The sequence below is a fragment of the Myotis davidii genome, unplaced genomic scaffold (genome assembly GCF_000327345.1).
Source record: "Myotis davidii unplaced genomic scaffold, ASM32734v1 scaffold209, whole genome shotgun sequence".
NCBI classification, from domain to species: domain Eukaryota; kingdom Metazoa; phylum Chordata; class Mammalia; order Chiroptera; family Vespertilionidae; genus Myotis; species Myotis davidii.
In genome coordinates this window covers 2,433,753-2,444,846 of record NW_006300047.1, presented here as the reverse complement: position 1 = coordinate 2,444,846, position 11,094 = coordinate 2,433,753, and the positions used below count along the sequence as shown (strand labels likewise).

General features: G+C 46.9%; 1 protein-coding gene across 3 annotated transcripts in view; it reads left to right on the top strand.

Annotated features, from left to right (window-relative positions):
- The first annotated feature begins 1,020 nt into the window (after positions 1–1,020).
- NUBP1 (nucleotide binding protein 1) overlaps positions 1,021–11,094 on the top strand; it is a 23,703-nt gene continuing 13,629 nt past the window's right edge. For all 3 annotated transcript variants that reach the window (XM_015572138.1, XM_006776295.2, XM_015572136.1), the window contains exons 1-4: positions 1,021–1,098; positions 1,176–1,280; positions 3,645–3,778; positions 10,855–10,923. In XM_015572138.1, the coding sequence (XP_015427624.1) occupies positions 1,080–1,098; positions 1,176–1,280; positions 3,645–3,778; positions 10,855–10,923 (327 nt within the window). In that variant the 5' untranslated portion in view covers positions 1,021–1,079. The remainder of the gene's footprint in view (positions 1,099–1,175; positions 1,281–3,644; positions 3,779–10,854; positions 10,924–11,094) is intronic.

Genomic DNA, 11,094 nt, shown 5'->3' with positions numbered 1-11,094 from the left:
TCTGTCAAGTTTCTCTGCTTCTTTAGGCTTCAGTTTCCTTATCTGTAAAATAGGATGCTACCTAGCTTTTGTGAACAGTAAAGAGAATTTACACACACAAATGCTGACCACAGTGGCTGGTATTGTTGGGAGCCATTAGAAATATTGGCTTATACAAAGCCATCTTAAGAACTATAAGTTTCTGGTTCCTTCGGAAACTCCTAATTACCAGAAACCACCTGTGTCTTGCAAATTGGCCAGGAGTTAAAAGATAACCCACCCTTTACCCACCCTTTACCCACCCCCCGTCCCTAAAACAGTATATATTCTGCCACTGTAAGAATAAAGTTTGAGGCTTGATCAGAATCCTGTCTTGCCTCCATTCTTTCGTGTCCCTTGCTTGCCTCATTCTCCTAGGGTGTCTCTTGGTTCCCCCGTTGTTGTCCTGCAGGTCGGGACAATTCCTGTTGGTGTTGAGTTGGTGCCAAAGACCATTGGTTGACAAAGCCAATAAGATTTTTAAAATTTACTCATCTGACGTCTGTTTTTCTATGCCAACAATGGGACCAATTGGCATATGTCCCTCCTGCTGTGATACTGGTAGTGCATGACATTCGTCTTCTGCCAAAAACTTTCAACCTGAATCTGATCACGAGGGGTGGGCAATCAAACAAAGATTATGGGCTATTCTATAAAACCATTGGCCTGAACTATTCAAATTTATTAACCTCACAAAGACAAAACACGTAGCCAGGGGAGGGAAGGGGCAGGGAGGAGGGCTGTACTGGATTAAAAGAGACTAAAGACACATTGGCTAATAATTTTGCACCAATGGTAAGTTTCTTGGTTATCAAGATGGTGTGGAGGTCATGTAAGATAACGCCTTTGTTCCTAGGAGATACAAGCCTAAGTATTTGATATTTGCAGCAGTTTCAATGCGGAGAGTAACAATACAACAGCTCTAGGCTCCCCGCACAGGGTTCGCGCGTGCGCACTGCTCTCTTCCCGACGCAGCGGGAGGGTCAGATTGAGTGCCACGAGCCGGAAATACGCAAAGGGTGTTCCGGTGCCGCGCAGGTTCCGGCGACTAAGGCGGCAAAATGGAGGAGACGCCTCACAGTGAGCTCGCGGGAGGGGCGTGGGTAGCGGGGCTGGAAGACAGGAGCCGCTCTAACTGTGATTCTGTCTCCGCGCAGACTGCCCCGGAACCGGCAGCGCCCAGGCCGGCCGAGGGGCCGCCTGTCAAGGGTGCCCCAACCAGCGGCTGTGCGCTTCAGGCGCCGGCGAGGCTCCGGACCCAGGTAAGGAAGGGGCAAGCTCTGCACGGGACGTAAAAGGCGTGAGCCGGAAGAGGCGGGGCTTATGGCGAACCTGGGCGGGAACGGTGGGCGTGACTTAAAGGATGCGTTGCAGGTACGCTGGAGGAGGCGGGGCTTGGTGGTGAAGTCGGTGCGGGGGAGGGGAGGCGACGAGGGGCGGGACTTGAGGAATGAATGACAGAGGCGGGGCCCGAGGGGCAGGGCCTTTAAAAGGCGGGGGGAATGAGGAACGTGGCCGGCCGCTGTGGAGCCTAAGGATGGGTGACTTTCCTGAAGTCAAAAGGGGTCTTAAGGGCGGGGCACGGGAGAAGTTGGCTGGGTTGAGGGGTGTGGCCAGAAGTTTGAGTGACAGTGACTGGTCTGGAGGAGGCCACCAGCGATGGGATAGGCCAGTGGTTAGCAAACTCATTAGTCAACAGAGCCTAATATCAACAGTACAACGACTGAAATTTCTTTTGAGAGCCAAATTTTTTAAACTTAAACTAAGCTGGCCTTTGCTAAAAACGTCCTCAATCTGAGGGGTTGACCTCAGCGAACGTACCCCCACTTCTTCTCACGCCACTTCTTCAAAATGGACTCGCCCAGGCCGAAAACCGACTTCTGCGCAAGGGCCACGAAGTTTCAATCTCACTGTTCCGCACGTGGTATTTTGTGGAAGAGCCACACTCAAGGGGCCAAAGAGCCGCGGTTTGCCGACCACTGGGATAGGCTATAAACTTTGAAGTCAGGGAGCTTGGGCTTACATCCTGGTGACCTCAGCTACTTTATTTGGACAGAATTTCTTCCTTTTGAGGAGCGATTCTTCCATTCATTCAACAGAAATATGTGTTAATCGCCTCCTAGGCACAGTGCTGGTGCTGGGGATATAGCTGTGAAAGAGAGAGGCGGCTGCTCTAGGGGATTTTAGTTTAGTAGGGGAGACCCACAGTAAACAAGCAAGCAATAAGTCACAGCAATAAGCATAGGGGGTCACATTGGAGAGTGGGGCGGACTCTGGGACATAAAAGGCAGGAAGCTGGGAGAATTTTGAAGGAGTCAAAGAGAGACTTGGGTTTGATCTTTAGTTCCCTCAAAAACAGTATTGACCTTGAGCAAGAGTCTTAACCTTTTTTTCCTGAGCCTCTATTTCCTTGTCAGTAATGGGGGAGAAAATTAGTTACCTCGCAGTGTTGTTTGAAGGGCTTGAAAGAAGGTGAAGTCCTGAAAATACAGCAAATGTCTAATAAGTGACAGTCATCAGTGACGGGCACTTACCAAGTGCCTGCTGTTTGTCAGGTTTCTCATCCTGGGCATCACCGACTTTTGGAGCTGACAGTTCTGTGTGCTGAGGGCTGTCCTCAGCATTGTCGGACATTGGGCAGCATCCCGGGCCTCTGCCTACTACATGCCAGGGGCACCCCTTCCTTGTGACAACTAAAAATGTCCTCAAACATTGCCAAATGTCTCCTGGCAGATTTTGCCCCCAGTTTGAGAATCGTTACTACACTCATGCACCAAATAATATTTAGATCGACTGTATAGGTGACAGTGGTCCCATGAGATTTTAAGGGAGCTGAAAAATTCCTATCAGCTAATGACATGTCTGTCCTAACTTTATAGTGCAAAGCATTTCTCAGATGTTTGTGGTGATGTCGGTGTGAATAAACCTATGTCATATAAAAGTACAGCACGTATAATTATATACAGCACATAATACTTGATGATAAACTATTATGTTAATTGGCTTATATATTTACTATTGTATATTATACTTATCATTATTTTAAATGTACTCTTTCTACTTAATAAGAGTTTGCTGTAAAACAGTATGCTGTGTTATACTGACAGCTGCCTCATACATCTCATGTTTATCTTTTGATTACATCATCTTTTCTTGTGCCTGATTTAATCTTGTGCTGTTCCATACAGTAGCATGCTGTATACTCTTGTAACCTAGGAGCAGTGGGCCATATCGTATAGCCTAGGTGTATAATAGGCTCTGCCATCTAGGTTGTGTGAGTGCTTTGTAGGATAAAATTGCCTAATGACACATTTCTCAGAATGTATCCCTGTTGTTAAGTGGTGTATGACTGTATATTCATAGCTCTGTAATGGAGCCAGGAATAAGGTGGTCACAGTAAAACAAAGATTTACATTTTTGATATTTATTTTATATATTTAAATGCCATTGAACAAAGAAAAATCAACCAAAATAATGAGTTCGCGTGTCACCTCTGACACGTGTGTCACAGGTTCGCCAGCACTGGACTAGGTGGTATTTCACACACAATTCCTTCTAGCCCATTGGGAGAGTGACATTTGGGATTTAGTTGGAGGATGTCATCCCCTGAATTGCTTTCTTTGCAGCCATAGAGGAAATCAAAGAGAAAATGAAGACCGTGAAACACAAAATCTTGGTGTTGTCTGGGAAAGGCGGCGTTGGGAAAAGCACGTTCAGTGCCCACCTTGCTCACGCCCTAGCGGAGGATGAAAACACGCAGGTAGGGGAGAACTGGGGAGAGGCTCCTGTCTGAGGGTTCATGATGGCTTGTGGAGAACTGGTTCCTTAGACTAAGCCAAACTGGCCTCTTTGATCCCTGCAGAGAAGATGAGGAAACACGTAGCAGACAAGCAATGAAAGCTTTCATTGGATGCTCTAGTTGTGACGATGGATAACAGGTGTACGTTTCCCTTGGCATTCTGGTTATTTATTACATCAAGTTCAGATTTCCTTCTCATGATTGGCCCCTTTCTGCCTTTTTCTAGGGCAGGGGTCTACAAACTATAGCTCATGGCCAAAACTAGCCCATCTCTTGTCTTTTTATGGCCTGTGATTTAAAAATGATTTTTACATTTATAAATGGTTGCTTTTCTTTTCTTTTCTGATTATTGTTATTATTTTTGTTATTTGGGGTTTATTTTTGCTTGTTTTTATTATTACTTTTTGATCCTCACCTGAGGATTTGTTGTTGTTGTTTTTCTTGATTTTTAGAGAGAGAAAGAAACATCATGTGAGAGAGAAACATCAACAGTTGCCTCCCTATGCATGCCCCAACCAGAGATTAAACCCACAACCTAGGTACGTGCCCTGACTGGGAAGTGAACCCACATTGGTGTACCAGACGATGCTCCAGTCAACTGAGCCACCTGGCCAGAGCTGTTTGTTTTTAAATGGTTGCTTTTAAATCTATATATATAAAAGCTTAAGTGACCTTTACGACCGGTTGACCGAACAACCGGTTGACCAGTCACTATGACATGCACTGACCACCAGGGGGCAGACACTCAATGCAGGAGCTGCCCCCTGGTGGTCAGTATGCTCCCACAGCAACCTCCCGTGGTCCCTCCCCCTGGCCGGCTGCCCTGATGGCCCTGATTGCTGGCCAGGCCAAGGAACCCTACCCGTGCATGAATTCGTGTACTGGGCCTCTAGTTGTTACATAAGTGCCTACATAATATCCGTAATTTTGCCCACAAAGCTTAAAATGTTTCTGTTTGGCCCTTGAAGAAAACACTTGGTGTGCTGTATATATTTCACAAAACCATAAAAAATTCATCGAACCTCAAAAAAAAAAAACAACCCAAAAACTTGCTGACCCCTGTACTGGGCCACAAACATATGTCCAGCTACACAAATGAGCAAGAAAACTCAAAGTACCCAGTGCTGCTCTCTGGATTTCAGCCTTAATAAAAGATATGGTGGGGCAAGGAAGAAAAAAATATTTTTTCCCAAAAGGTCAAATGGAAATTTGCAGTACCTGTGATTTTTAAAATACATTATTCATTGGGACTCATGGTAATTTTGCATTGACCTTAGAAAATGATCCCAATATTCACTTTATCATTTTATATCTAATAAAACCATGACAATTGTGTTTTTCAGTTTTGTTTTGTTTTGTTTTAACACAGGTTACATTCTAAAATGACCTGTTGTTTCCAAAATGAAATTTTGCCTAAAATTCCAATGAAAGAAACCTGGACATCTCAGAACTGTAGAGTGGCATGGGTGTTTCCAAAACCCAGCCTCTGTTGTGTTGACCCCTGAAATGAGAGACCTCGTGAGAACTTGTGAATTGGTACTGTGTGTGCTCTGGGTTAGAGAACTTGCTAGTCACTATTTCAGTTGCCAACTAAATGCTGTTTTCTCCATCAGAGCACTTTCTGGGGCCTGCAGAAGAGCTCTGTGTCATGTAGAAACAGTCTTATTTTGTTTGTGCTGAAAGCCATTCCCTGCCATTTCAGTTCTTCCCATGGTCTTTGTGTGTACCTTCTTCCACACATTGTTTTATTTGTGAACATTACTTTTCTAACATTTTGAATATTGGAAGTTATTTTTATATACGAGGGCTAACACTTTCACTTCAACTTTCTTTTCTTACTTGTTGACAAATGGCCCTTTACTTTTTGTTTGACTTTTTTAGAAAGTAAGATAGTTTTAGAGCAGTGGTTCTCAACCTTGGCTGCACATTAGAATCACCTGGGAATCTTTTTAAAATCCTGATTTCTGGGCCCCATCCTCCAGAAATTCTGTTTCTTTGTTACTAATGTTGTGGCCCCACCCCATAACAAAGAAACAGAATTTCCAGAGGATGAGGCCCAGAAATCAGGATTTTAAAAAGATTCCCAGGTGATTCTAATGTGCAGCCAAGGTTGAGAACCACTGTTCTAGAGGGACTGCAGAGGTACATTTATTATTGAAATTTCAAAACTGCCACATGTTGCCTATTATATTTTAAAACTCTAAAAGCTGGATACATTTCAGTACTTTCTATTTGTGTGAGATAATCCATTCTACCTCAGTGAGCAATAGCACCCTAAGACTTTACTATGATAAAGGCTTTATTTCCTCCACAAAAATAAACTAAAAACAATAAAGCCAGCTACAGTGGGCAAGGGGATCAAGCCACCATTCTGATATGCCCTCAATATACAAACACATACACACACGCAGTGGCCCCCAAGACACCTCACCAGTATCTAAGAACTCCAGAAATATATTTTTTTAAGTCATTGGATTACAAAATTAGAGTTTGCTTCAGGAGTTGGCAAATATTTCATGTCAAGAGCCAGATGGCAAATATTTTAGGCTTTGCCAGCCATACAGTTTCTGTAGCAGCTATCCAGTCTGCCCTTAAACATGAAGGCAGCCATCAACAACCTGTATACCACAAGCATGTCTGTGTTCTAATAAAACTTTATTGTTACTGAAAGTTGAATTTCGCATAATTGTTACAACATGACAAAAGTATTCTTTTTCTTTTTCTTTTTCCAGACCTCTAAAAATATAACAACCACTTGTAGCTTGTGGGCTGTACAAAAACAGGTGGCAGGCTGGATTTGGCCCCCGGGTATAGTTTGCAGGGGCCCTGGTTTGTTTTTTAACACCAGAAGCACCTGCGCTGGCTGGGGAAGAACTTTGCAGGACTGGAACCTTGGGCAGGGCACAGCCTTCCTGGGACAGTGAAGAGGCTGGACTGCATGATCTGTGAAGCTCCGTGTTCCTTTCAGTCATTAGGGCTCTGAATTCTGCCTTATCCCTCATTTCTGTTCCGATCATTTTATAACCCATGGAGCTGCCGTCATTGGCTGCACGTGGCTGACGTGGGCTTGTCTAGAATCTGGTGTCTGCTATCAAGATGTTCTCTAGGGATTTGGGGAAAAGGAGAGACACTGGGCTTGGAGAAGGTGGCATCAGGACTGTGATGGCGACTGATGGACGGGGGAGGGGGAACAAGGCACTGAGGTGGGACTGTCAGGCAGACATGGAGAGGCAGGCAGTCTGAGGGACTGCTCCTGGGAAGGGGCCAAGGCCGAGGCTGAGCCAGACCTGTGCCTTCGGAGCACCACGTGACAGCCAGCGAGTGTGTGGCTGAGCACCGTGAGAGGGCGAAGCCGTGTCTCCAGGACAGGCCTGAGGGTCCAAACTAGGGCAGGGATTGGAGCAACGGCAGGGAACAAATGAGGGCAGAGTTGGGGAGACAGAGCAGAACCTCCCACCTTTTGGAGGAGAGAGGAGTTGGAACTCTAATTGAGCATTTGGGGTGCAGTCTATCGTGGTGGCCAAGAGCACAGGCCCTAGAGCAGGGGTCCTCAAACTACAGCCCGCGGGCCTCATGCGGCCTGCCGAAAGCATTTGTTTTTTTTACTTCAAAATAAGATGTGCAGTGTGCATAGGAATTTGTTCATAGTTTTTTTTTTTAAACTATAGTCCGGCCCTCCAACGGTCTGCGCGACTGTGAACTGGCCCCCTGTTTAAAAAGTTTGAGGACCCCTGCCCTAGAGTCACCCAGCCCCACCCACACCACTGCTGTGACCTTGGGTAGGTAAAATGGACGCAGGCTGAGTGAGACGATACATGTAAACGTAAAGTGCTTAACAGGGCACCTGACATATAGTGAGTGCTCAGTAAGTGCCCTTGATAGCGATCATTATTGTTACTTTATTCCACTAACTGAAATCGGGGGGTGATGAAATTTTTGCTTCAGTGATAATGATTTATAGCCTACCCAAACAGTGCTGAGCAGACTCAAATCATGTTTGTCAATTCGTTCTTCTATCCATCACCAATCTCTTGCCATTGGAGGGGCAAATTTGTAGGTCCAGTTGGCTAGCCGAGAAATCTGTTTTCTCATGGTCCAGGTTACCCAGAGTAATCGTGGCTTCTTGAAGCTGTTGGGCATATTCTTCTCAGCTCTCTGGAGGTGGGCTCTCGCCAGGCCAGTTGCAAGTAACCACTTGTGAATCTACAGCTGTTTACCTAGCATTACGCTTCCATATAATTATGTTCAGAAAGCCCCACTGCACACACGTCTAGACCTTGCAGTAGACTGAAGGAAAGCACACCATCGGGTGTGGAAATAGGGCTAGATGAGCCCAATTTCTTTATGCAGCGGTGCTTTTTAAAACAGTCAGTACTTGGGAAAGTGTGTCACCTTCCAAAAGGTGCCCAGTATGGGCGTATAGTAGATGCTCAGCATGTCTCGCAGATTGCACTCCAGGCTCACACATTCCTCCCTGCCCTGAATTAAGCAGGATGGTGGGAGCACCCTGTCCCTTTTCTAACCCTGAGCAAGGCTGTTCATGTCTGCACTCAAGGCAGGCAGGTATCTGACAACTCATTTGCAAAGGGCTTTGCATCAGGAGGCAGCAGAATTGGGAAGCTCCTGACCAATCACAGACTGGGAAATGTGCAAGTTGTGGTGGAGGGAGGCGGAGGAGCCCAGCCTCTGACAGCAAAAGCTCTCACGCCATCTTTCTACCACAGTCGCCAGCTTCCCTAAATCACCACTTCATTATCTTGCTTTGTGCTCTAAAAGATGAACTTGACCATTAAAAGGTCCATGCTAGGTGCTTTAGGCCTGTTGAGTTTTTAGGCCCATCTGTGGGGTTTGTAGACTCTAAAGCTAGAAGGGCCCTAACAGTCTCCCTAAACGCTTGTTTCACAGCTCAGCAGCTCAGACGGATGGGCTGGGATAGGAGCAGCAATGTGTATGAGGTGACAGCCAGTGCCAAGTTAGGACTAGATCCCACTTCCCATGACCTCTTCTTTTTTGTGTTTAATTTTCCTTTATTTTTCTTAACGCCCCTAAGTTCTGTGGCTTCCAGGAAGCATCAGAGAAACGGAAGTGCCATTTCAGTACACTTTGTAAAGCAGCACCTAGGCCAGCCGTGGGCAAACTACGGCCCGCAGGACGGATCCGGCCCGTTTGAAATGAATAAAACTAAAAAAAAAAAAAAAAGACCGTACCCTTTTATGTAATGATGTTTACTTTGAATTTATATTAGTTCACACAAACACTCCATCCATGCTTTTGTTCCGGCCCTCCAGTCCAGTTTAAGAGCCCATTGTGGCCCTCGAGTCAAAAAGTTTGCCCACCTCTGACCTAGACGCACACACCACTGCCAACACCCCAGCAGCTCACACACCTGACCGTGACGGCCTAGCCTCCTCCGTACCTGGGGGCTGAGACGGGGCTTTAAGGCGCTTGTCTCCTGTGGCTCTGGCACAGAGCGCAGACATAAGGAGCCCCCACACTGGGCACAGCCCTGGCCCACGTGGCCACCCCTTAGGGGGAAGTTTGGATCCTGACCACTGTACCGCTTTGTGGGTGGGAGAGGGTGGCACGGCTTCCTCTTCCCCTCAGGCTTCCAGCACCTTCCGCAGAGGCATGTTTCTCTCAGTGAGGGTTCTGTGGCTTAACTTGAGCAGAAAGTGAATGAATTGGATAGATACTGAGGCTAGTGAGGATAGGGACAGGATCGACAGGAGGTTTGGAAGGGACAGGACACAGGACCACTGGAGATCTGGACAGCATGGACGTGACCTGCCACGAGAGTGAGTGCAAGCAGTCTGTTCTTGTGTCCTTGCATAATTGCACTCAAGATTCACTCCCTTGGTTGTGGGGAGTTCCGTGCCTCAAAAGGAAACATTAAATTGTTCCCAGAAGAACATGGCTACTGTGCTGGAAACCGAAGAGAATTGATGCAAGTCTCTATTAGGGGGTGGTGACAGTATGAATTCTTAAAGCGTGAGGTTGTGATGTAAAATGTCTGTGGATCATGAACACACATCAGTCCCCAAGTGTCAGGACCTAGGAAGTCGGGCAAGGTCGGGTTGTCAAGTTGTCATTCTGTTGCTCTCCTTGCTTAGCCCAGCAGAGGGCGCCTGAGGTAACCGGCTGATCTGTATGAAAAGCTTTCCTGCCCAGGGTCTGAGAGCAGGTGAGGAAGTAGGAGGTTGGTGTTTGTTGAGAGCTTTGAAGAAGGAAGCAAGAAGGGAATTTGGGGCAAGTTAAAAAGTTACCCAGAGATGCTGCACTTTGCATGCAGCACATTAGAGGTTTCCAGATGAATATTAGCCGCCTTTCAGAGTTCCCGAAGGCCGGTTCAGACCTCATCCACCTCAGGGAAAGCGGGGCGTTTGGCGTGGAAGGAGTCATCCCGGCTCTGCTTACCACTAGCAAAGAGGTTGTCTAGCTTTCCTTCTTCTTTTCAGTTTCTTTTCTGGAAGCTGAGCCGAGGCTATCACCAGCCTTCGGGATCACAGGGCAACGGGGTTTGGTCAGAGCTCAGCTCCTTGCCAGGCCCCTGGGGTAGTGGAGGGAGCCCTGGCTTCGGGGTCAGAGACCTTGACTTAGGTCCCAGCTCTGTCCTGGCTCACTGAACAGGTCACGGCGCCCCCGAACCTTAGTTTCCTCTTCTGTAACGCAGAGATAATGATACCCACCCCCAGGCACATGGTCAGGGCCAAGTAAACAGTGCCAAGGCCTGGATTTCCACGTGACCTGACACCCAGGTCCATAGGAGCACCTCGAGCCAGGTCAGTCTGGGCGGGAGGGAGGGAGTCCGTGCTGACGCACTTTGCCAAGACCTCTTTGGGAGTCTTGACCGGGTCCGTGGCTGGAAGATAAGTGCTGTAACTCTTCCTCGTGAGGTTCTACTTGGTCCATGTTTGACCCAGTTTCTTTACTCTCCTCCCCTCCCTCTTTTTCCTCTAACCCGATTCCCCTCCCAACTGTGTGTCTGCAGGATTGTACTTTCAGTCATGTCACAGCTCTGGTCTCTTCTTGTTCCCCAGGTTGCTCTTCTAGACATTGATATATGTGGGCCGTCCATTCCCAAGATAATGGGATTGGAAGGAGAACAGGTAAGAGGTGTGTGATAAAATGCAGTGGAGTGGTCTCCTACAGCAAACTGCTGTGCTGAGCTCCTCAGCCCACACAGAGGATTAGCACAGCCCATGCATTTTTGCACGGACTTATAAAACCAGATAAATGTTTGCTAATCCATCTGTCTACTTCAACAGTAACTGTGAATT